At 44.8% G+C, this 26,404-nt stretch overlaps 1 protein-coding gene across 5 annotated transcripts in view; it reads right to left on the minus strand.

Annotated features, from left to right (window-relative positions):
- The window catches only part of Tbc1d14 (TBC1 domain family member 14), a 92,252-nt gene that overhangs the window by 46,365 nt on the left and 19,483 nt on the right, over positions 1–26,404 (minus strand). For 4 of the 5 annotated variants that reach the window (XM_034508452.2, XM_034508453.2, XM_034508454.3 and 1 more), the window contains exon 3: positions 5,955–6,075. In XM_034508452.2, the coding sequence (XP_034364343.1) occupies positions 5,955–6,075 (121 nt within the window). Of the gene's footprint in view, positions 1–5,954; positions 6,076–15,906; positions 16,039–26,404 lie in introns of those variants that run through there. The other variant, XM_034508455.2, reaches the window with a different exon arrangement.

The raw sequence follows: 26,404 nt of genomic DNA on the forward strand, positions 1-26,404 counted from the left end.
TCTTCACAATCACCAAGTGCCTTCTAGTTCCCCCGAGTCTCCCTGTTGTGGTTAGATAGCACACTTCCCACAACTGTGTTGGCGAGACAGGTGCAATCTCCTTTTCTCATCAGCTTCCCCCCCCCCCCCAGGTTGTTAGGCTCCTGTCAGACACCACAAGTGCTGCATACAAGAGACTGTATGAGGGCTGGAGAGTTGGCTCAGCTAAGCCAGGTTCAACCCCCAGCACCTACACACATGGCTGCTCCATATTGTCTGTAACTCCAGCCTCAGAGGTTCTATTACATCTTGGGCACCTTCTTGGGCACCAGGCACAGATGTACACATACATACAGACAGTCAAGATTCATATAAAATGCATATAAATACACATAAAATAACAAATATTTTTAAGAACAGAGGAAAACGTAACACAAAGGAGGGCCTCTGCCTATCTCTAAGTACTGGACCTGCTCTTCCCCTTCTGGTGCTCTTTCTGGGTTTGCTCTGCCTGAGTTCAGGCTAAATATGTCAGCAGGAAAAATCTATAAATTCAGTTTCTGTTCGGCAGCACTCTGAAATACAGTCTTTGTGTACAACCCTGCTGCTGTGTGCCCTCCAGCATTGGCAAATGGATGCTCTGTGCACCCTGTCCACACAGTGTGCTTACTCTACCTACCTAAAACTGGAACCTTGTTCTATATATTTCTCTTTTAAAATTTTTACTCTGTGTGTGTGTGTGTGTGTGTGTGTGTGTGTGTGTGTGTGTGTGTGCGCGTACATGCCTGTGCACACGTGCATGTACATGCACACACCATAGCACACAACAGGAAGTCAGAGGCCAACTTGAAGGAGTCACTTCTCTCCTTCCAACTGTAGGTCCTGGGATTAAAATCCAGACTTAGTAAGTAAAGTTGATGAAATGAAGCAGGGTGTTGATGAAAATGAAGGTTGAATTCATTTCTTAGTGTTTTAAAATGTGTCTGTAGGTTTTCAGCTACCTCTGTTGACCACCCAAACTTATTCTTCCTATAATATATGAACTTTTGTTTCCCAGACCTCTCAAAAACCAGAGCTCAGAAGAATGAATGCCACTCTAAGCTGCCCTGGATTTACCACTTTCTGAAGTTTTCTAACATCTAAAAACTGACTTGATTCTGTAAAACCATATAAGATGTTCCTAGGTAAACAAACCTGTAAGCCTATGGTTGCCATAACCAACAGCTGCCTCAGTGAGAGCCAGCAGTGCTTCCGCTTTCTGCTCAACCTCACTCCCAGAGAACTGTGCAAATTCCTTAACAGCTAATAGCATACATAGAACAAGACACCCCATTTTATTCACCCTATTCACAAGGGACAGGACCACACTTCTGAAATGCTCGAGCCCAGTGGGTAGAGAACTGAAGGCAGCACCTTACTCTCGCTCAGTGGCTAGCGAGTTTGCATGCTGGTGCGTGTACTTCTGGCCTTGTGTGGAGCTGGCCAGAGATGACTACTTTCCTCCCAATAGCCAACACTCTTGCTGCATAGCCATCACCCTTGGGATTATCTGTAGTTACTGGGACACGGCTCTGGGTCCCCAAACCTGGTTTATTGCAGTATGCTGGAGGCACAAAGCCTGCAACCTTGCACTTCTTATATACAGATAACAAAGACATGCCTCATCTTACTTCAAGAATCACAGCTTTCCTTTTATTCTCTTATCCTGGGTCATTTTTCATTCCCCTAAAAAAGTGTTTCCAGAGTCATCATGTAAGCTGATGGAAAGCATGACAATTTTCAAGGATTTTATAAAATTTGAAAAAGAAAGAAAAGTAACATTTTAGCATCCCCCTTCTCCCCTCACATACTTCCAAAGAAACTGAAGTCTCTATGGCAAAGCCAAGAAATGTGACTCAGATCGAATGAGGTCAGGTGCCCTGGGCAAAGCACAGAGAGTACTTCCATGACCGTATAGGCCTATTTATTAGCTGGAAATCACAACAGTATCCCTTGAGCAACTCCAGGCAAAATACACTGCATACACTATGTCTTATGTTAGAGCAATGCTGTATTCTAATGCTCAGTCCACACCTGAGGAGACCCAAAAGAGACAACTGTCCCAAGGTCACACAAGTGCAGGGAGTCCAGCTCTTGATTGGTGTGCACACCTGTCCCACTGCTCTACCACAAAGTCAGCAACACACTCTCATGCCCCTGGTGCCTGGGACACCACATGATGCAACACAACATGTTCCAACAGTGACTGTGCAGAGGTCAAAACACAACTTGCAGGAGTTCTCTCCTCCACTATGTGAGGCTCATAGACTGCACTCAGGGACGTAGACTGGGCAGCAAATCTCTCTCTGGTCAGTCTCTGTCTCTGTCTCTCTGTCTCTCTGTCTCTCTGTCTCTCTCTCTCTCTCTCTCTCTCTCTCTCTGTGTGTGTGTGTGTCTGTCTCTCTCTCTCTCTCTCTCTCTCTCTCTCTCTCTCTCTCTCTCTCTTTCTCTCTTCCCCCCTCCCCTTCTTTTCTTTTTTTTGGTAGTCCCTCCTCTCCCTCAAGACAGATTTTCTTTGTGTCGGCCTGGATGTCCTGGAACTTGCTCTGTAGACCAGGCTGGCCTCAAACTCAGAGATCTGCCTGTCTTTGCCTCTCAAGTGCTAAAACTAAAAGCGTGTGCTACCACCACCTGGCCCAAAGTTATGTTCTTAAAGCACCATTTGATGATGTTTCTCCAAAGAAAATAATTCTAGAAAGAAGAAAGGGGAATCCAGAGAATCCTTATGTTTTCGTTCTAAACAGAGTTACTGTCACTATCTCAGATCACACGTATGGAAAATCAAGGATCCAACTCTGGCTTCTGTAAAGTCAAAAAGTGTAAAGCAAAAGTGACAGAGAGCAGCTCAAGCCACTGGTGCCCAAAGTATTCACCCTGACTCTCCCTCTGGCTTTGCTAGGCTGGAGTCAGACCTAAGAGGGCCAGAGACATAAAGCATATACAATCAGGTCCGAGGCAGGATTCTGTGACTCATGCACAAGGGTACAGTTACTTTCTTCATTATTGATGGCTAAAGCCAAAGGTCTTCTCAGCAGAACCGTGCTCCTGCACAGTCAGCTGGCCTCCACAGTCCAGTTCACCAATAAGATTCCAGAACAGATAATACATGAAGCAAGTAATCTCAAAAGCCATATGGATGCCTATTAACATAACTGTCATTCTTTCTTCAGTGCTGATGAAATAACCTTACTTTATCTCCTAGGAAAGTTACAACTGAGTTTTGCATACAAACTCATATTTAATTGTATGCTTGCTTAATAAGTTTCTATAATGACTAAAAAACCAAAATGTAATTTACAAACAAGGTGGTGCACACCTTTAATCCCAGAACTTGAGAGGCAGAGTGAGGAGGGTCTACAGAGTGAATTCCAGGCCAGTCAAGGATATACAGAGAAACCCTGTCTTGAAAAAAAATTTTTTTCCCAACACTGATAACCTAAGTGAGTTTCCCAGAGAAATGGTAAACAATATTCTAATAAATTTAATTTGCAAAGACATGAAAGTGCACTGTGTGAATCTTATTTTTGCATACCCTATATCTAACAGTCATCAGTCCTGCCCTTGGCACTCACGACCTCAGCCAGAACAGGTGCCTCTTCTCCAACATGGACTTGCAAGTGAGCTCATCCCACTCAGATAAGGAAGGGCCTCCCACCAGAGAGAGGCACCAGACACCACTCAGGTCACAGCCCCCCTCTATCCCTGGGCTCAGCTCTCAGGGCTCATATCAAGCACCAACCGCCCAGCTCTGGCTCCTGACTGCCTGGAATGGTAGTCTGGATCTGCCACTCTATTATGACCCTGCACAAGTCACTCAACCTTGGCACTTTCGTGCTTCCCCGTCAGCTGAAGACAATCACTGTATCTTCCTTATAAGGTGGGGTGGTTATATGGGCAGAAGAAGGAAATGCTGAGGGAGAGGGCAGAGCTACAGAACACTAATAGAAAAAGCAATAGGGGGGCATATTATGTTTACTTAAATATATATATGAATGAGAGGGCTCATTGGTTAAGAGCATTTACTGCTCTTCCAGAGGTCCTGAGTTCAATTCCCAGCAACCACATGGTGGCTCACAACCATCTGCGATGGAGTCTGATGCCCTCTTCTGGTGTGTCTTAAGAGAGCAATGGTGTGCTCATATACATAAAATAAATAAGTCTTTTAAAAATACATATATAAATGTATTATAGACATATATAAATAATTTAAATAAAGTTCATTTGAGGCAATCATGCTCTCCCTGACAGCCATAGAGTATCTAAACAAAAACCCCAGTGAGCTCATCATGTTCAGCTAAGGAAGGCACTCCAGCCAGAGAAAGAGCCAGACATGAGAACTTTTCCTTCAAATTATTGGTCATGGGAGTCCATGAAACTTCTCAAACAATACAAGCTATTTCCAATGCCTTTGGTTGTCTCCCAGAACCTAGAGATAAAACATATTACTAAAGACACCACATACTTCAGACATAGACCAGTTGGAGGAATCTAGCTGGAACTGACCTTTAAGCCTCACCCCTGAGGACTAGCACTTACAGTATTTGAAAGTGCTATGTAAGCTGCCAAGGGAGAAAAACAAAAATCCTACTCAGCTGTAAAACCTACAAACGACAATACTGACCAGCATGGCAAGATACAGCCAAGGGTTTGATGGTGGTACTTATATCTTAGGAGTAACCAGCAGCCACCTCACTGGACTCAAGGCCCACTTCACAGCAGGTAATTCCTGCCAACCTTGTACACCCAGCCAATTACCCATGTCTGCTGAAGTCATGGACCTGACAGGACAACCACTACTGTCAATCTTCTAAACCAACAGAACTTCCAACTGAACTCTAAATACCCATCTTTATACCCATAGATACGTGTAGATCTTACCCCTTACCCACAGTCATAGAATCTTTTTTACAGCAGGTGGACACCATTGCAGAAAGCCACAACTTAATCAAAATGCAGAGAACAGCTGACAGTAGGACAGCAGTCCCAGCTGATGCATCTATAACACAACTCTACACTTAAGGTGTGGGGATCATCTATAACACAACCCCACACCTAAGGCTTGGGGAACATCATGGCTCATTATTTAAAAGAAACTAGAAGCAGCACAAACACTACAGATTAAAACTAGCACACAATCCCCACATCTACTGTGCTATCTTAAGGAGGAGGACCTGTCTACTTTCCATGCTCTGCCTTAGGTGGGCCATGTTTTTTTCAAACCCAATGTCAACCATGAGAATTAGCACTTAGTTGGTTCCCAAGAGGACTCAGAAAATAGCTAACTGCCAGTGAACATAGATCTACAGTGAGAAAAAAAAGCTGCTGAAGACAACTACTTGGCCAGCATCGGACCTTCAAGGTAAACAGGTTCAGAGCCTCAGAGAAGTTGCTGATGCTAAAAGTCAGGGCTGCCTAAGAGCTGTCACCATCTGGCCTGGGCTCCTCCCTGAGAAGATAATGCTCCAGCTGCAGACATGAGCAACTCGAGGATTTTGTTGCAGGCCTAGTCTAGCCTATCCTTGAATCACAAAGCAGACAACATCTAAAAAAAACCAAGGGTCAAGGTCCTCCCAGAGCCTGGGAGCATGATGGCCTAGCCTGGATATTCTAGAGCAAAATGAAGGATTTAAGCTCCAAGATGTGTGGAGACTGCGTTAGTATCAAACACAATAAAGCTTGATTATAAACACATGTGCAACTGGTACTGGAAAGACTGACTAAAATGTATCAAGTTTAAGTATCTAAAGCCCAGCTGAACTTCCCTGTATGCATCTTACACTCTGTAAAGAGGTAAAGAGAGTTAGATTCCTGCACATATTGTATTCAAATTTAGGATCCCAGGCACCCAATGAACACAGAGAGCTTTCCAACTTCAAGTCTCAGTGAGGGCTACCTGTGTGGTTAATGAGCATACACTGCACTCATCAATGGCTTACCTTTTGTGTTTTCTTTGAATCTTTCTGAGCAGTCTCTTGGAGTGGGCCTTTTCCAAACAGCTTCCATCCCAAGTCTCTCTGTCTATCAAGTCTTGCATTTTGTTTTCTAGCAAGCAAATTCCTATAGAAAGAAAAGAAAAGGGCTAGGCCATTTCTGGTTGTTTACAGAGACACTAGGACGGCCAAGGCAGGTTAACACGAGCAAACTAAACTTTGCTTTGAGAGGGATTCTGTGCAGTGAGCACAGCACACATTAACACCTCAGACTCGGCTTGCACACACACAGAACTACACAGACACAGATCTTAGATACAAGATTACTGTAGTCAACTACTATGTGTACCAATTCCACTATTTAGAATTTTTTAAAAATGTATTCAATAATAAAGTAAATCAACAAAAGTCAGCCAAAATGAGCTAAATGTCTGGCTCTGCCATTCACTAGCTTTGAGTCTGAACTAGGAGTGTAGCTTGAGTCTCAGTTTCCTATGAGTGACCCCATTTGCAATGCACAAGTTCATTTACAAACTGACATTTCAAGGACAGCAGTGTTTCAGATCAGAACTGCTTTAGTAACCACCTTCTAGCTTAAATCATCCACAAGGTGATCTAGACAGCCTCCAAGGATCAGAGAAAATCATCCACAAGGTGATCTATACAGCCTCCAAGGATCAGAGAAAATCATCCACAAGGTGATCTAGACAGCCTCCAAGGATCAGAGAAAATCATCCACAAGGTGATCTAGACAGCCTCCAAGGGTCAGAGAAAATCATCCACAAGGTGATCTATACAGCCTCCAAGGATCAGAGAAAATCATCCACAAGGTGATCTAGACAGCCTCCAAGGATCAGAGAAAATCATTCGTGAGATGGTCACAAGGTCTTCTCTACAATATGTAAACAAAGCTCCAAAAACTACAACTCCTAACTGGCAGGACAAACCAACCTGGTCTTCAGCAAGTTTGACTATACAGGTATAGTCAGGTGCAGTCATTAATGCAAATGGCTTCCAGGGTGCTCCCAAAAGAAGACATGCCTGTAGTTTTCCACTAAGTTTTAAAATATGCCAAAACAAAATCACAAAAGCTTCTAAAAAGAATAACCAGCCCATGGTACCATACACCTATAATCCCTGAATTTTGGATACTGAGGCAGGAGGACTACTCTTTAATTCAAATTCAAGGCTAGCCTGAGCTTTAATGAAGAGTCTGAGGCCAGCTTGGGCTGCATTATAGCAAGACCCTGTCAAAAAAGAGGGAAAGGGAGGGGAGGAGGGGACAGGACTATGCAAATGAATTGTTTTCACTGTTTTCTTCCCTTGTTTCTGTTGTGACCTTAATAGAATCCAGAATAGAATTTCAGAAATGGTTTCACAGCCCAAAATATTTGTAAAAACAAACAAACAAACAAATGAACTTTGGGCACCCTAGAGTTTCAACACATTTACCATCTAAGAAGAATTTATGCAATTTAAACCAAGGAAAGCCCCAGGCACCCACAGATGCTAAGAACATGGCATACCTAGAACCTGAGTTACTGGAAGGGTTACGGATGCTGAAGAGGAGCTGGCAGAGATGGTGAAACAAACCACAGGGAAGAGAAGGCCGCTCACTGAGAGCAGCAAGAAGGACAGGCCTGCCATGTTCAGGGAAAGAATCTGAGACCTCACAGAGCAACAAAGGTATGGGATGTGTAAAGGGATGGGAGCCTGGTTCTTGTATTTGTGTCTTGGGAGGCTGAACACAAACAGTGTTACTCACTGCAGTAACAGGACCAGAAGATGAAAAGGAGCAATTGAAGGCAGCAGTCTAAGACTGCACAATGAAAGTGCAGCCAAGACCTAAGAGTATCCAGATTCAAAGCTGCTTAGTCAGTGTCAACCTAAGATCTTAAGCTCACAAACCAACCAAAACTTGACAGACTCATGGAAAGCACCTTGAATAAATTTTTTTATAGTTAACACCTTGAAACCCCAAATCACAATGTTACATATAAAATGGTACTGCACAAAAGTGCTCTGAACACACAAGTGCTTTTCAGACTAGTGTGCATCACATGACCAAAGTCAGTGCCCAGGCAGGCACTGCAAGCACATAAGGAACAGGCAGACACAAGCCAGAACCCTGTAGCCCCTTGGCAATCCTCCTGCCATGGGTCTGGCAGCACCTCCGAACATCGTTTAGACCCCATACGCATTCTTGTCTAGTATTCGATAGCTCCTTTCCAAGGCTATGTCACCATCTGCCCACACTGCCCATGGGACAGAGAATGGGGAACAGCTCTAGTCAAGCTTTAGGGTGACTTCAGGTGGCCAGCCTCCACCTAGCAATAGACCCTCACACTTGTCCAAGGACCCCAGCACTGTTTCCTTAGTGCTCATTACTTCCTGCTGTCTTTGACACAGGTTCGATTGCCTCCCCTGTTTTGTGTCCCTAGCAGGAGAGTAGGAAAGTCACCTCTATACTCCCAGAGTCTATCTAGCAAGCAGTAGGTGCTAAGCATGTTTGTTGGCAACTAAAGTGGCCACCATGTGTGTCTGCAAGGAGGAAAGGGCGGGGGATGAAAAGGCATGGTTAAAAACTCTGTCTGAGTATAATATCAAGTGCCAAAAGGCTCATGTGTAGAAGGCTCGTCTCCAGCCGGTAGCATTACTGAAAGGTGATTGATTTCATTAATGGGTTAATCAACTGTTAAATTCACAGCTGAATGGACTATTCATTGGGAGGCAGGGCCTGTTTAAAAGTAGGTCAAAGGGGAGTGTGTTCTTGAAGGGTTTATCTAATCCCTGACCCTTCTTGCTATTCTCTCTGCTTCCTGCCTTACCACAGGCCAGAAGCAATGGAGACAGTTGGACTTGGAAGCAAAGCCTCTGAAACTCTGAAGCAAAATAAATCCTCTCCCCATGTTGTTTTCCTCAGGTTGTTTTGTCAGAGCCTGAAACATTACTAACATACATGTACACGCAGCCTACACATCTACACGATGCAGATAAGGAGTCAGCAACCCTGCTTATACCACAAGATCAAAGACCTCAGGGCAGAGGCAGAAGAACCTAGGAAAAAAAGGGGCAATGCAGGGCTGAGGGGAGTACTTAGTAAAGGGCTTGCCATATGTCTTAGTCAGGGTTTCTATTCCTGCACAAACATCATGACCAAGAAGCAAGTTAGGGAGGAAGGGGTTTATTCAGCTTACATTTCCAAATTGCTGTTCATCACCAAAGGAAGTCAGGACTGGAGGTCAAGCAGGTCAAGAAGCAGGAGCTGATGCAGAGACCATGGAGGGATGTTACTTACTGGCTTGCTCAGCCTGCTTTCTTATAGAACCCAGGACTACCAGCCCAGGAATGGCACCATCCACAATGGGCCCTCCCAGCCTAGATCACTAATTAAGAAAATGCCTTACAGCGGGATCTCATGGAGGCATTTCTTCAAGGGAGGCTCCTTTCTCTGTGATAACTCCAGCTTGTGTCAGGTTGCCACACAACACCAGCCAGTACACCATACACGCATGAGGAGCAAGCATGAGGCCTCCAATCAGATCGCTAGGAGTGAAGCAAAATGGCAGGCATGGAGCACACTGGGAAGCAAGGTGGCTAGCTCCTGAGACTCATGTGTGGCCTCCACACGCACATGTGGATACACACACAAAAGAAGGGACAGTGGAAGGTGAGGACTGGAGATGACAGGGGAGAAAGAGCACCCACTATGTCCTTGGGGAGAACAGAAAGGTGAGGGGCAGTTTGCAGGGGGTAAGTGTTCACTATAGAGAAGTACTTGAGAGAAAACAGTTCTCATAATTGCTGGACTCCTTTGTTCTGTATCCCTAGAAAATTATGGCTCCTTGGTGAAAAGATGTATTTGTGACCCAAAGAGGAAAAGTACCGTCTTTGAAGCATTAGGGACAGAGAGCTACAGGCCCCCGAAGCAGCCTGAGCTAGCCACTGACATGCAGTCCAGGGCCTGTAGCCCTGCTTCCAGTCCATGTACTCCTCCATTACACTGCCTACATGGCACCCTGACCACTTGAGACTCCCGATCACAAGTCCTCTGTGTTCATGTGCACACACTAGTGTGATCATCTCCTCTGCCTGGTGTATGCCTGTCTTAGTTCCTCACTACTCACTTCTTCCCAGATGCTCACTCAAATCCCCCTTCCACAGAGAAGGCATAGAACCTCATTCTAAAGGTATCAGTCTGGTAAGAAGCTCCTCTGCAGGCTGGGACTACGCAGCCTTCAGGCCTCACTCCTGCCATATTTCCTGGGGCCTCAATCGTATTCAGTGATAGAAAGTCCCAAGGAAAGGAAGGCCTTCTTCCAGTAGCCGTCTTGCCTAGGATCCAAGAAGAGGACTGTGCTACCTATGTACAAGTCCTTGCCCTTTCTTCAGCTATCCTTCAGGCACTGTCCCGCCCTGAACCCAAGGCCCCAACACGGCTAACAAGCACCATGCCCTAAGGGCAGAAATGGCTCACACTAGCCCTGTCCTCCCATCTTGCCAGTGACTTGACCCTGGTTTTAAGAGGCATGTGGCCTAGCTCCATCTCCATCCCTATTCCACAGACAGCTCCCTATGCCCAGTGAGGAGTTTTGCAAAAAGGTGTTTGCAAATAGGTGACATGAATGTTAAATGAGGTGGAAGCTAGAGCTCAGTATAGCCCCATTCTTGGCCGCAGGAGAGCTGTTCCCACCCATCAGATGTTTCCATGGTTCTCCATTGAGTAGGCACTGGACAGCAGGGACTCCTCATGCCAAATCCCTACCACCACCACCACATCAGTACTCAGAACTCTCAAAACACAGAGATCTGCAGAGAATGAGCTAGTTCATGAGAACAGGGTGTTCCCAAAGAAGGTGGTCTCAGAAGCAGTAGTCAGGGCATCTCTAGCAGCCTCAGAAGCTGCCTACACCAAAGTGACTCCAGAATCCCACTGAAGCTGTCTCAACCTCTCAGACACCAAGACTAGGGTGGCAGTGGAGGAACTATCAGTGATGAAGCCACACCAAGTACAAGGGACTAAGTCAGATTCTAACAGCAGGAAGTGAGGCCTAAATAACCATGGACAGGCAAACTGAGCTGTAGCTGTTTTACTCAGTGGCTGGAAAAGTCATTATTTTCATCTCAGTATATCATTAATGACTCAGGAAAAGATGCAGACATCCAAGACAAAGTAATGTTCAAAATAGTGGAATATCAGTTTCTAGGAAACCAGGAAAACGTTTATAGGTACAATGTGTGAAACACACAGGGTGTCACTAGAATTGGGAACACGACAGCTCCTGACACATTTATCTGGGGCCTACTAGGATTCCAGCATGAAGATGTAGGACCAGTGTGCACTGCCTCCTCCAATTCCTGACACCTTACTCTTAAGGCCACCTAGGGTACCCTGCATAGCACAGACACCGACCAGGAAAAAGGCAAGGGAGTATAAGAGCCAGGTGTGGAGAATAGCACCAAATCTGAGACAGAAACTCTCCTTACCTATAGCACAGGGTTAGAGCCCAGCTCTGTACAACAGTGAAGCCACCACCCACTGTTCCTGCTGAATACCTGAATGGTGGTAGGCATTGCAGTGACATACGTTGACTGAAACACAGTGTTATTTTTTAAATGTCATAAAAAGTGAAAGCCAAAAGTTTGAGACATTAATATAGCTTTAAGAAGGACAATGGACACGTTCTTAGAGACTAAGAATTATCTGTTGTCACAGCAAAAGCCAGAGTCCTAACAGTATTAAGTAAGCCATTTGATCAGGTATCAGCCTCTGCTTTGTCCAGGGTGGACTCCCTGCTAACAATCACTCCTCCGAAAAAAGTTACTAGATATGATATATAACTTTCCACCACAAACTCCACTGCATTTTTTGAATCATGAACCATGCAAATGTATCACCTGCTTTGAGGTTTATAAGCAAGAAACAGCCACTAAAAAGTCAGGTATTTCTGTCACTAGAAAAGAAAACACTCTTGCACCTCTCCCCAACATCTCTCCCCCACACCACATCACTCCCTCACTGCATCATACACACACACACACACACACACACACACACACACACACACACACACACTCTCCAGTTAGTATAAATGAGTCCATGGTGCTCAGTAGAAGTGGCCTTAAACAAGGGAGACGTTAAAGGCAAAATGAAATTACTCAGTGACACTCCACTGGTACCACAGAACAAAGTCTTTTGAAAGAGGAACTAAACAAGCTTGCTCAGCTGCTGACATATAAGCTTTGACTCAAATCATTCACTCAGGCATAATCCTTTGCCCTGCCTCATGGGCAGTGTGAGCAGCCTGGAGAGGGGGCTCAATGAAGAACACCTCTTAACTTTTTCCTGAGCCTTTCATGTTGTACTTCCAGGAAGTTGAGCCTCTGCCCAGATCTAAAAACAGACGTAGCAAGGAAAAGGGCCCCAGCCTTCATACCAAAGCCTAGAGGGGGTGGCAGGGACCAAGGGCAAGGCATTCAGTGGAGCAAATCCAAGAAGGTCAAGGACATTTGAGGGTTAGCCAGAGCTGGACCGGTATCCTAGCTCTAACTTTTCTCTTTTCCATCATCCACACAGGGGAAGAGAGGAAGAACAAGACAGATGTCATGACACCTGGTAAGCTATCAATTAGTTCTCATTTCTCTCATGTTCCATACCTGCTCAGTGTGTTTGTTGTTTTGTTTTTGTTTTATTTGTGTGTAGGTAAGACTCATCTATTAACCTCTATTTCCACCTCCTAGAGCTAACATCAGGATGCTCAAGAGATAACAACCTACCCAGATCCAGCTACAAATAAATACAAAGCAGTTAATGCTGTGTTGGGAAGGCAGCTGCCAGGGTGACTGCAGGTCACCTTAAAACACAGGCCCTGTGGAGGCCATCTAGAGCAGCTATCTGGACAGCAGTACATCTCAACAGATGTGTATCAGACACTATGCTCAGCTGCTAGTGGGACATAGCACAGGAAGCAGTATCTGTCTCAGGAACCTCACAATGTGGGAAAACCACAGGACCAACCCACACTGTTCAGATTCTCATGTTAACTCTGAGCTTTCACCCTTTGACTTTCCAAGATTAGACCTAAACCACAGGTTCTCCTCCCAGGAACGTACCAAGCACTGCTCCACCACCAGCCTGGATTCCTCTATAATGGCTGAGGAGGCAGTATCGAAGGACAACAGGAGCCAGAAGCCTTGCACAGGAACAAGAAAGAGAACCACAGCTTCAAGAGGATAGAAATGCCCATCACGGTATCACAAGAAAACCTGAGTCACATGGCAAGTTTCACCTCCATCTGTGCAAACACTTCCAGACTGAAATAGCTGTCCAGATATATAGTGACCGCCTCTGCATGCTCCTCTAGCATGGATCTCCTGCCCCACAGAAGTCACCGTAAGCACCACCTGTGGCTTCGGTTAAGATTAATGGTAAGATCCCAAGGTGTTAGGTCACTTCTCAAGACCACCCACGTGGCAGTCAGGTCTCTACAAGTCAAGTGAGGAAATAAATGGCATCTGCTCACTGGACATGGCCCACAAGGCTGGGTTTTTTCTCAGTGAGCATGAAGAATGGCTGACTCCTACCAGAAGAGTGGTTTGCAGCACAGGGAACCATTCTCCTGTTCCTTCAACTTCTAAGACAGAAGAAGGGGATGGTAAACAGCTTGCTCACTGTCCACCTCTTTCATGCAGCTACCCTCAGGCCTCTATCACCTGCTTGCAGAATCAAACAGGGAAAGAGAGATGGTCTTCCAAGTAAGAACGCAGCCACACTAACTCAAGCAACTCAGGCACTATCTACTTCAAGACAACTGTACGGTGGGAACAGGCTTCGTTTCCTTTTTAGAGTGCTCTTCAATTTTTTTTTAGAAATCTCTCCTCTCTCTCTCTCTGTCTCTCTCTCTGTCTCTCTCACTGTCTCTCTCACTGTCTCTCTCTCTCTCTCTGTCTCTCTCTCTTTCTCTCTCTCTCTCTCTCTCTCTCTCACACACACACACACACACACACACACACTTGGGTTTCACAGTGTGCCTATGTGAGCACACTGGCAGCACAGGGAGCAGAGCCATGGCAGCCTGTAGGGTATGCTGGCCTATAGCACCCACACTGCCCCCACATTTATCACATAGTTAACACCAACATTTCCATCATCTGTTTTTAGGGAGGACCTGACCCAGATTTTTAGGGACTCTCTAAGCTTTGATAGTTTAGAAAGGAGATCCTTTAAGAAAAAAATTAATTACGAACATAAAGTTAGGGATAAATGAGCTTCTGGAGACTAAGAATCGTGAGCTTTGCCCCACACTCAGTCCCAGCACTCTGGCGTGTGAAGCCTGGAGCATGCCAGCAGCCAGGAGACTCTAGCAAGCACTCAGAGCCAATGTCCATACCCTGATGTTAAATACCTCTGGCCTTGTAAGTATTGTTACACTTGTCCTCATTAACTTTGGGGATAAACTGAAAACAGCAATATGAAATATGCTATATGAATATGAAATATGATAGGCTTCAAAAGCAATATGAAATGCTCATTGTCAACAAGACGCACCAGGGCTGCACCTCGCCCCTGCCCAAGAAGGCAGACACAGAGAGCATAGGGACAATGTCAACCTGGTACTTCACCAAGGTGTAATGCTCCCAAGGCTACCTCTGCCAGTCTCTGCTTCATCTCTAGTGCCCAAAGCAGGCCCTGGGTACATATAACATGCTTTTCAAGGCACTGAGGACACAGTTCAGGCTCCATTCCCAACACAGCACTAACCAAGGCACTGGTGCATGCCGGTAATTCCAGCACTCAGAAGATGGAAATGGAGGGACCAGAAGTCTAAGTCATGCTTGACTACATAGTAAGTTTGGGGCCAGCCCGGGCTACATAAGACTGTCTTAAAAATAAAAAAGTATAGGTAGGCGGATTTCTGAGTTCAAGGCCAGCCTGGTCTACAGAGTGAGTTCCATGATGGTCAAGGCTACACAGAGAAACCCTGTCTCGAAAAACCAAAAAAAAAAAAAAAAGAAAAAGTAAAAATCTTGACCAAGGGATTTTTATAATGGTTACAGAAGGACTGCTACTGTACACTACCATAGAGGAAACCAGGCTCTAGAGCAGTCCAGGAGACATCCAGCCACATGGATTTAGGATCAGTTGAGGAGGAGGTTGGCTGAGTGGGCGGATGACAGCCTCTGGCCTGGTCAAGCAGGTTCAACCAGCCAGGCACTCCTCAGAGATTTCTAAAGCTCTGCTGAGGTGTCAAGGAAGTGAAGCTCCTTAAAGGCCTCCGCCCTCGGCTACTACATATGTGAGGGGCATGCAGCTTGCTACTGGATCCGGCCATCACTCCTCATCCCTTCCCTCCTTTGGCTCACCACATCAGACTCCAAAGCTGAACCACAGCACTCATTCCCAGGAGAGCTGCTGGCCCATTTCCAGTCACAGTTACCTGTTATAGGTCACTCCCTGGCAGCCTGGAGCTGACAAGACACTTGTCACACATTTTCATTCCCCTCCCAGCATCCAGCCACTAAATAAACAAGAAGAACCTAGAGAGACAGAAATATCATGGCTGGTCCTCTCCATCCCATCATAGTGTATTCTACCCTCATAATCTGACACGTATGTGCATCTAGTTAGTTGTTTCTAGCTTTGCTCTGAGAAAGCAAGGAACAGTTACAGGGCTGCTATAGACACACATTTTCCTCAGCAACCCCACACTTACACAGAAACCAAAAGCACTAGTAGAGTACTAGGCATGTCTGCACTAACATGCCCCAAAGAGCTAGATCCCCAACATCCTCCCAAGCACAAGTAAGTGTGCCCATTTTACACAGGCCCATTCAAGGAAACTTCCTTACCACATCAAGGGCACCAAGTTATCTCACAACAAAACCTCCACCACAGTGAGAAAGACCTGGCTCTGGCTGTACCCAGTTACACAGCTAGAGAGGCATAACAGCCACTCACCAGTCCATGAGCAGAAGCAAAGGAGAAACAGCCATGATTCTACTGTGACCACACAGTTCTCAGGGACCAGCCACAGATGCTCTGAATCTCCTGGTGCCTCATACCTGTCAAGCCACAGTGTCAGAGCCGCACCAGTATCCTCCTTCTACCTGTTCTGAAAGGTGAAGACTTGCAGGATGGAGCAGATCAGCTGGAAGGGCAGGGGTGGAGCACCTCACATGTCACAGGAAGGGTGGAGGCAGAGGGGCAGGCAAAGCAGAGCAGCAAAGCCTGAGTGCACAGGTCCTCAGGCCAGGACACAGTTCTAGCACAAGTCAAATCAGATGGGGCAGGCAAGCTTCTGATCATGGACCCACTGTCACTTCACACTTAGAAGTACTACAGCACCGTACAAACTGCCATCCAAGCAATACCTGTGACCCCACCGTGCTGGACGGAGAAGGAAGTAAGTGTTAGGTATGTAAGTGGATCAAGACGTGTGTTGTGTCCAAACATCTCTCTGAAAACCAACACTGGAGAAATTCCCTCTCATTCACAAGTGCAGATACTATTTTAAAAACCAAAACAGAAGTCAGGCAATGGTGATACACACCTTTAACTCCAGCACTTAGAAAGCAGAGGCAGGTGGATCTCTCTGTGAGTTCAAGGTCAGCCTGGTATATGGAGTGAGTTCTATAATAGCAAAGGCTACACAAAGAAACCCTGTCTCAAAACAAAACAAAACAGAAGCTAGAAATGACTCAGTGGTAAAAAGCACTTCCTGCTCTTCTACAGGGCTTGACTTCAGTTCCTCAACTCCAGCTCCAGGAAATCTGATGACTTCTCACCTCCATGGGGGAAGGAGTTCAAGGTCCTCCTTGGCAGCATATAAGTCTAACAGCCTGGGCTACTTACTGAGACTCTGTCTTTAAAACAAAACAAAACAAAAAAACCAAACACCCTATATGTGATGATTCATAAACTCAACACTCAGAAGCTGAGGCAGAAGAGCCAAGCATGTGAGATCAGCCTGAACTATACAGAGTTCCAGGATACACAGTGAGACTCTGGCTCAAAAACAAAAAGGATCTAACAACCTCAAGTTCAACAAGCACCTAAACTAGAAACCCACCAGCAGTTACTACTGTTGCTTCTTCTGGGGGCTGCCATCAACCGACATGCCAACTGTCAGTCCTGTAAAAGCCCCTCCACAGGCAGTTGACAGCTCTATCAGCACTTCACAGAGAAATACTGTGTCTGTAGCTGCACCAGAAACATCTGCTCAACAGCCATTTGTCTGGGACTCCAAGGAAAGCAATGTCACTTGACACATTGTAGAAAGGAAGGGGGAAGTTCATATGGTATAGAACAATAAAAATGTTGACTCCATAATTTAAAAACTCGCAAAGAAAATACCAGATTCAGATGGCCTCACCAACAGTCTTCCAAACATGGAAAGAAAAAATACAGGCATTTAAAGAACAAGTCTTTCTTAGTCCTTCTCCTTTCCAAGGCTCATCCCAAGAAATGTATTAGGTCGCTCAACAAACCCATTCACTGGCATCATTTACTAAGAAAAGCACCTCAGCAACAGAACCCCTGCCTATGCTGGCTCTGTAGTGATGGAGAAGGGGACAGGGTATTAAGTGGATTATGAACAAATGTTTACACTGGAGTATTTTACTATGGAATTCAGAGACAGTAAAGCTGACTTTGTGGATTATGAACAAATGTTTACACTGGAGTATTTTACTATGGAATTCAGAGACAGTAAAGCTGACTTTGTGGGCATATATAGGTCAGTAAGTTTTAACATATCATAGCTTCAACTGCCAAAGAAGAGTATCTTTTTATTACATTTTTGTTTATTTTGTGTGTAGGAGGTGTATGTACCACAGCATACCTGTGGACATCAGACCTACTACGGAAGTCAGTTCTCTCATCACCTTAGGGGTCTCCAGGGCTTAACTCAGGTTGTCATCATTTGTAGTAACCACCCATCAAGCTGGGCCACCCAATCAGCCCCAGAGAAAATCATAGAAACTAGCTGAGAAAACAGAAAGAAAATATACCATAGGAGGTTCCTGAAACCAAAGCTAAAAGGAAAATTATAGCCCATATTCTTATGAATACAGAAAAAAATTGAAACAAAATATTATCAAATATAAAGAATAATGTGTCATGAGCAAATTGAATCATTCTAAGAATATGAAATCATTAGAAAAATGCAATGGCATTCACACACACACACTACAATAAACTAAAGGAGAAAACATAGCCAGCAATTTACAGAGAAAAGCCATCCAATAAAGTGCAAGACAGGCATGCCTTTTTTAAGACATTAAAACTAGGAATAAAAAGGAATGGCCTAGTTTGAGAAAAGATACTTAATAGTGTTAGCATTTTGTCTAAGCTCCGCCCCACAGTTACCTGGTAATGGCCAGGTATGCCTGACTCACTATAAAGGGGGCTGCTTGCCCCTCTGCACTCTTGCTCTTGCCTTCTTGCTCCCGCTCTGTCCTCTCTGGCCCTTTTACCCCTCTCTCTCAATTCCCTTCCCCCCTTTCTCTCCATGTCATGTATTCATAGCCGGCCTCTACTCCTCTACTCCTCTTCTCTGCTCTCTATCTCCGCCTTTCTCTGTCTCTGCTACCCTCTCAACTCCCCTCCCCATGCCCTAAATAAACTCTATTCTACACTACACCGCTGTGTGGCTAGTCCCTCAGGGGGAAGGGATGCCTTAGCATGGGCCCGCAGAGGCACCCCCTAACCCCACACCTCACCACACATCCATAAAACATATTCCTTCTCTCTATCTTTTTATAAACACAACTAATAGAAAGCCATACATCTGATCAGAGCTACAGCAATGCTGACCACACTCTCAGGGATCAGGACCCCCGGCAGGGACTTTGCCAGCACCACCTCAGTGCACCACGCTGTAGAGGAAGTGAGGAAGTAACAAGGTAAGAAAAACAAGATGAGAGGTAATAGACAGAAAAAGAGTCATGCACAGACTGTCGTGACAGTCTACAGAGAAATCCAAAAGGGTTTACATCTAAGCTATTAGAATAACTGAATTTAGCAAGACCAAAGGTCTCCAATTATATACATAAAAATTAACACTATTCAACTATATATAATAAAACTATTGAAAAAATAGTATCTTGGAATAATTTTGAATTTTTTAAAATTACATTTTATCTATCTATCTATCTATCTATCTATCGGGGGGGGGCGCAGATGTGGCACAGTGCACACGTGAAGGTCAGAAGATACCTGTGGAACTCAGGTATCTTCTTCCTCTATGTGGGTCCTGGGGATGGAGCTTAGCTTGGCAGGCTTGGCAGCAGATGCCTTTATTTCCTGACCATCGCACCAGCCCACTTTTTAAAATAAATTAAATGAAAAAAAAACACAAAACCTTTACATTAAAAAAAATTTTTTTTAAACATAAAGAAACAAACAACCCCTAAATTAATGGAGAAACTAACACATTCAAAGATAAGTAGTCTTCATTGATCTATGTCAATAAAATCTCCAACAAAACCCTGGGGAATTTTTTCAAAACTACCAAACTAAAACTGCTATGAAAATGCAAAGGAGCACAGCTGCCACGGTGATGTCACAGAAGGGCCAGCAAGAGAGCACGGGCAGTTACCTGGCCTCACATGGCTGACTGAAGAATACCACAGTGTTAGTGAAGGAGAAAGGAAGGACAGGAGACAGGCAACAGGCTGCCTCAAAGTGTCAGGGAGAAAGAAAGTCTGTGTGCTGCATGGGAAGATCTATTGGAAATGACAGAACAACACACTGCCAGAAGACAGCAACAACCCTACACACATAACAAGAAAAGGAAGACACATAAGGTAGAATTGGTCACAGCCTAAAATACCTTTGTTCACAAACAAAAGCCAAAATAAACAAGACATAACAAACATTAGGAAACTTACAATGTAAGGTATAAGCCAAGTGTGGGAGTGTACATCTGCACTTCCAATCACTTGGGAAGAACTCTTGAATCCAAGCATTTAAGATCAATCTGGGCAACATGATAAGCAGTATATATAAAAATAAATAAATAAATAAAGTAAGCCATGGTGACAGACAGGTATTTGTGGCACATGTATCTGACAAGGGTTGCTTATCCTGAATACACAAATCAATTTTTATGGGTATTTAGCCCAGAGATGGAACACAAGCTTAGCATGTATAAGGCCACTCAGCTTCCCAGGAAAAACAGTAATAAACAACAAATAAAAACCACCACAAAAGAAATTCCAAGCGTCAAATACAATATAAAAAGATACAGCTTATTGTCAAAATAAAAATGCAAATTAAAACCAGCACAGCCCTATCCTCTCACTGAGATGAACATTCAAAACTCCCCCCCCCCCCCACTCGGGAGGAGGTGGGCGGGAGTGGGCGGGATTCGAACACTCGCCAAGAGAGGCCTGCGCCCTCTGCAGGGGGACGCCTTAAGGGCCGAGCCACCGCGGTTCGCTGAGATTCAAAACAAAATTGGCAACACCCATGTCTAGAGAGGCTACTGACCAAACTGACTCCCAACAAACAGAGCCAGTGAAGTGTGAAGTGCTGTAGCCAAACTGGGAAGAGGGCATGGACAAAGCAGCCTCTGGGAGTCTGCCTAGGTATATGTGCCTCAAAGCACAGGCACCAAAGTATCATGATCAACAACGCCCTTCAGTGCTGAAAGTCAGCAAAGTACCATCCACAGGCGCACACACAGAATGTGAGCAAAGGAGCCCAAGCCCAGGAGTGCACACTAGGTTACTCCATTTATCTCAACAGTGGTCACCCTCTCAGGACAGATATTGTGGGAAAAGTGGCCCACAAGAGGCTTCTGCGGGCTGCTAATCCAGCGGCATTGGTATGAATGTGCTTACTCAGTGCCTACAATCTGTGTGCTTTACTGCACACTCAACTTCAGCAAAGTGAACTCAGCTCCTCTGTGACTCAGCCGGAAGTCCCTCCCCACACAGCCCCTGCAATGCTCCCGAACCACTTCGACCAGTCTTTTACACAAAGAGGTGGCAGCATGGGGTCTAGTTTCTTTCTTTCTTTCTCTTTTTCCTTTCTCTTTTTCCTTTTTAAAGAAAATATTTATTTTTTGTTTGCTTTCAGTTGCAGGTGGAGATCAAAGGAACACTATGTGGATCCTGGTCATCAGTCTTGGCAGGAGGCAAGTGCTTTAACCTGCTGAGACACCTTACAGGCCCAGGATTCTAGTTTCTAACCTGCCAACCTCCTACTACATGGTGAGAGCCTTCCTACTTGGTCTCTGTATCCCAAGGCCTGGCATGAAATCTACTGGGTAACTCATTAATCTAACCCTGAAATGACTCCTCTGCAAGTCTCCACAGAGTCCACAAGACTCGTATTTTCCCTATCCACAATCTCCCAAGTCTTCTAAACACTAACTCGTAAAGGAAAAATTAATCAGGGATTCCATTCTCTTCTAATATCAACTTGGATTTTTATGAAGACAAAAAGAAAGCAGAGCAATGGAGTCTAGAGAAATGGGTCAGCCATTAAGAACACTGGCTGCTCTCCCAAAGGACCCAAGTTCAGTTCCCAGCATCCACATAATACAGCTCATAACTTTCTGTAACTCCACTCCAGGGGATCAAATGCCTCTGGCCTGTGGCCTCCACAGGCACCTAAACTCAGGTAAACATATATTCACATGCAGACATGCACACCTATACATAATTAAAAATTATCAAACTAAATCTAAAAAAGAAAGCAGCATGAAAGTGGCTATGTAAATATAAAATGCACTTTACTAAAAACATGCAATCTGTTCCAATCTCCAACTGAATACTAAGAAAAAGGCGGGGAAATTGGTCAATAGTCACAAGTCTATCCACATAGTAGTCATAAGTAATCTTGGAATTGCAACAATCTCAGGCAGCCATGAGAAGACTATGCATAGTCACTAGGAAGAAAAGGTAGAAAGTGTATTCCTGAGATATGGACTCCAACAGAATGTGGCTCAAATCCCAGCTGTCTAGCCTGCCTGACTCTGGGCAGAAATGAGGCCCACAGCCTTCATTTATATTATAATGATGTCACCATTCAGCTCCTGGAACTGTCAATGTGCTTATTAACCAGACAACAATTGATTAATTACATAAGGCCAAGCATCTTATCTAGTTTAACAGGAAACATATTGATATTATTTATACCATAATGGATGACTTTCCCCAAAGAGGAGACAATGTAGAAACCACCAGCCTGTTGGCCCCAACAGAGGGACGAGCTCTCCAAGCACAGACTACACTTGAGAGCTGGCCTTGCTTGCACTACATTTCAGATTTGCCCTAGGAGTGCTTACAAGTTCTGATGCAGGTGTCTCAACCTGATCCAGTTAAAACTAACCTCTAAGAGTGGAACTTGGATGCTTTTTCTCAATACGTGGTGTTTTCATAATTATTATTATTTTTCAGTGCTAAGGACTAAATCTAGGGCTCCACATACCAGACACTGTCTAGTCACTGAGTATCTCCTGCTGAACGTTTGTTAATATGTCCCTGACACTTTTATTGTGCTAAGAACTTTGCTCTTTAACCAATAAACACTTCCTACTTCTTTAATTGACGTTTTACTCTGTATGTATTTAAGATAACTTTGTGCTTATGGAAATGTCTGGAAAGAAGTTATCTTTAGACTTTGTTTTAAATCTGTGCCTCATTTCTACCCACTAAAGCAAAGTCAAACAGTAAGCCCTGCAGTATGTGTTCTGTCTACTGTCTTCCAATTCTTCTAGTTCATTGATCCAAGCTGGAAGTAATTCCTAAACCAATTGGCTTTTAAAACACAGTGTGCCATTCCCCTGTATCCCAACAAATCTGGGCCACTTTCCCCATAAGCCAGCAGGTCCCTTATTTTCTCTCATACAGCAATCACCAAGCCATAGAGTATCACTTACAATGCCTCCAGAAACAAGAGTCTATTGGTATGGTTGAAGAGAGCCAAGCCACTATATGCTGTTGATATTCAGAGACTGAAGAATATCTGCTGGGAGGAGCTGAGATCAGGAATGACTAAGACTCAGGTCCAGTCCTGGGGGAGCTCACAGACAAAGCAAGGCCACATGGCAATACTAGACTACAGGAGACCAGCAGAAGACAGGACAAGGTGACGATAATAGACTACAGGGTGCCTGTAGGAGATAAAGCAGAATAACTGAGTGACAAGTCCAGTCTGTAGTGACCTGTAGGAGACAGGAAGGAGTACCGTGCCTGGTAGGAGCTGCCCCTGGGCTGGAGAAGCTTCAGAGAAGGGTGTCTGTTGTGCTGTCCCTTAAGAATGCTGCAATTGGGTAGAATCAAGGAGCAGAAGGGAAGGAGCACCTCAGGTAGAAGCAAAAAGTATGAAGCAGAGCACTGGGGCCACAGTCTATCAGGAAAGGAGAAAACTAGACAAAGAAGCCCTCTCCAAACCTATAACATACTAATCAGAGGCCAAAGAAATGGCAAGTTCCAATAGCCACTGGCCATTGCTAGGTGTACATTATTCATCAAACGTAGTCTGGGTGTTCACCGCTTAGAAGCTTCCTCCAAGAAAAAAAGGCTCCTGGCATATAGCACTGTGCCCTCATTGGAGGGGGTTGAGCAGGACAGTCAGAGCTGACCAGTGGTCAAGGACAATGTTCATGAAGTAGCAGTTCTGGGAACCAATCCCCTATTTCATTATCTAAAATGTGGACCATGCAGGCTGTACTACACACAGCAGAAATTAAACCCATTTCCTTATTGATAGGAAAGTAAATGATTCATAGGGAGGGAGACCACAAAGATATTATTACTATACATTAGTTGCTATACAGTATTATTATCCATTAGTATACTAATTGATAAGTATATGAACAACTTTTAATTATGTAAGAAATTGTTTTCTCTTAAGTTAAAATGTAGGACAACAAACCATAGAAAGAGCCTCTGAGTTTTTGTTGCTGATACTACTGATTTATTTTTACAGTGCTGAACATAGAGCCCAGGCTCCCACATATGCTAAGCATGTGCTCTACCACTGAGGCAGATCCCAGCAGCACTAATCTATTTCATTTTAATATTTAAAACTCATAAAAAGTCTGTAAGGAAATAAAGAAAGATTATAGTAGGTATGAAAGTACAATGACACTCAAAGCCTTGCTGCATATTTTTAAACAAGAGAAGCTTGTTTAAATAGTCTCTTTAGGGGTTAGAGATGGCTCAGTGGTCAAGAGCAATGTCAACATGCCCCTGGCCCCGTGATGGTACTCTCTGCAGGTTTCTCTTAGCTCCATTATTTTACCCACTTTATTATGATGTGCTGGTTAAACAGTCACTCTGTGTTGCTTTTATACATCAAAGGGACAAATTTAAAAATAAAGTCACAGGCTGTCCTTTAAACTAGGCTGGCAACAGAACTTCCCCCCACAATGGAAATGTACCCATCTGAGCTACTCATTACAGTAGTTGCTGACTCCCACGTGGCTATTGAGTACCTGAACGTGGCTACTAAGGCTGAGGATCTCGATTTTCCATGTTAGGTTATTTGAATTGGCTTTATTTAATGCCTAACACACTGGGCAGCACAGGGCCAGACTGCAAAGCAGACTCCTGACAGCCAAAAGGAGTGAACTTGCTAATGAGTGAGCACCAACTGCCATGAGGGCCTGGGACCAGGAGCTGGTGAGCTGCTTAATACGGCTCTAACACAGGGCCTGGGCAACTAACTGCAAGATAAATAGGAACTAAATAAGGCAAGCCCCACCCACCAACCTTAGACACACTGTCCCTGCAATGATATACTTGGAGAGCACTCTTCCTTACCCAAACTCCAATCTTTACTAGAATGTCACCTGCTCAGCAAGACCCAACACCCTATCTAAGCACAATCTTTCCAGCTTTCTCATCCCCATCCTCTCTGACACCCTGCTTTCTCTCTCCATTGCACCTACAGTCTGGCAGCAAGTGTATCACCACTCTGCAGATGCACTCAGACTACAAGGCAAAATGAGATCTTATGTGTAGTCAAGCAGGTCCTGCCCACTACAGAGCTGCGACCTCAGGTGAACATTCTCTGTGGAAATGTATGACGTCTGAATCCAGATCTCTGCTTGGCAAAAAATGAGTTCTTCTCATTTTTTGCACAGAATGAACAGAAAGATGATTTCTCAGTCTAGTAGAGGGGACCCAGCCAGTTGACACTGCTCAACAACCACGCTATAGCAACAGCACACAGGTGAGGACTTGCAAAACACCATGGAGGGAACCCTCCGATCCCAGAGGCTTTCTTGTTAAAGCATGCACAGCAGTAAGAGGTAGAAGGAAGCCATTGCAGGAGGGGTCTCCAGACCTGCAGAAAAGACAGGGGCTATAAGCTGAGATGTAATTCGGGAAAGCTCTTAGTGACTCTGAAACCAGCTGAGCCAAATCTCTTCGTATCTCCATATATCACAAGAAGGGATGACATGGCCAGACAGCTTCCGCTACTAAAGAAGAATCTGCCATCAGCCACCTGGAGGGTTTCACTGTGTCTCTTCAGCTCTTACTCCAGGCAAGTCTACAGAAGCTCAGGAAAGCAGCCATCCTAGTCACTCAGCCAAGGCATCCTTACCTCTTGTAGGCTACGTGCTGTCTGTGAAGGGTTCCAACCATGACAGGTAATCTACTGAGTGTTGCCACAGGAAATACCCAAGGAACTAAACACAGAGCCCGCCTGGCCAGCCGAAGCACTAGCACAGAACAGCTTATGAGGACATGCACTCCCCAGCACTCGCCATGGGCTGGTCTACTGAGGATATGAACTACTTGGGGCATACAGATGACCTCCAAAGCTGGAAAGAACATCATGTCTTGGCTAAGCATCTGCATACATGACTCTGGGATGTGGCCTCTCAAGAGAAACACAGAAACAGTGTCACTGAGTAAGTCCTCTTCTCTGTAGGCCTGTCTTAGGGAGGGTTTGCTATATAGGCTCTTGCCTAGCAAGGAATGTAAAAGGGAACATCAAATGTAGACAACCAGCTGTAAGTAAGGGTGGGGTCCTGGAGAGAAAAGAGGAAGTAGCACCTCATGCCCACATGATGATGGTCCATGTTCCTCCTGAGCATTTCCTCTTAGCATTCACTTCCCCTCTTGCCATAGTAACCTGGACCTCTCTAGAGGACAGTCCTTGGTTATGCCAACCAAAGCGCAGAGTACACAACCATGGCCCATATACCTCCTGAGCACTTCAGTCACTAGTGAGCCCTTAAAAGGGGGCATCTACATGGCCTACATTCAGGGCTACTCAGAGTCCTTGCCTTCTACTAGACAGGAACCATGCACCATCCTTCAGCCCAAACCAACCTTCCTCTGAAAGATGAGTGTTACTCATAAATGGAATCTTCTTAAACCATGGGAAGGTCTCTTTTATCAAGGCCTGCCTATCAAGCAGTGCCTATTAGAACAAGGAACTAGAGGTGGCATCCTACCTTCCTCATCCCCAGCATTTAAGGGTGTGTGTG

Source organism: Arvicanthis niloticus, chromosome 7 (assembly GCF_011762505.2).
Source record: "Arvicanthis niloticus isolate mArvNil1 chromosome 7, mArvNil1.pat.X, whole genome shotgun sequence".
NCBI lineage: Eukaryota > Metazoa > Chordata > Mammalia > Rodentia > Muridae > Arvicanthis > Arvicanthis niloticus.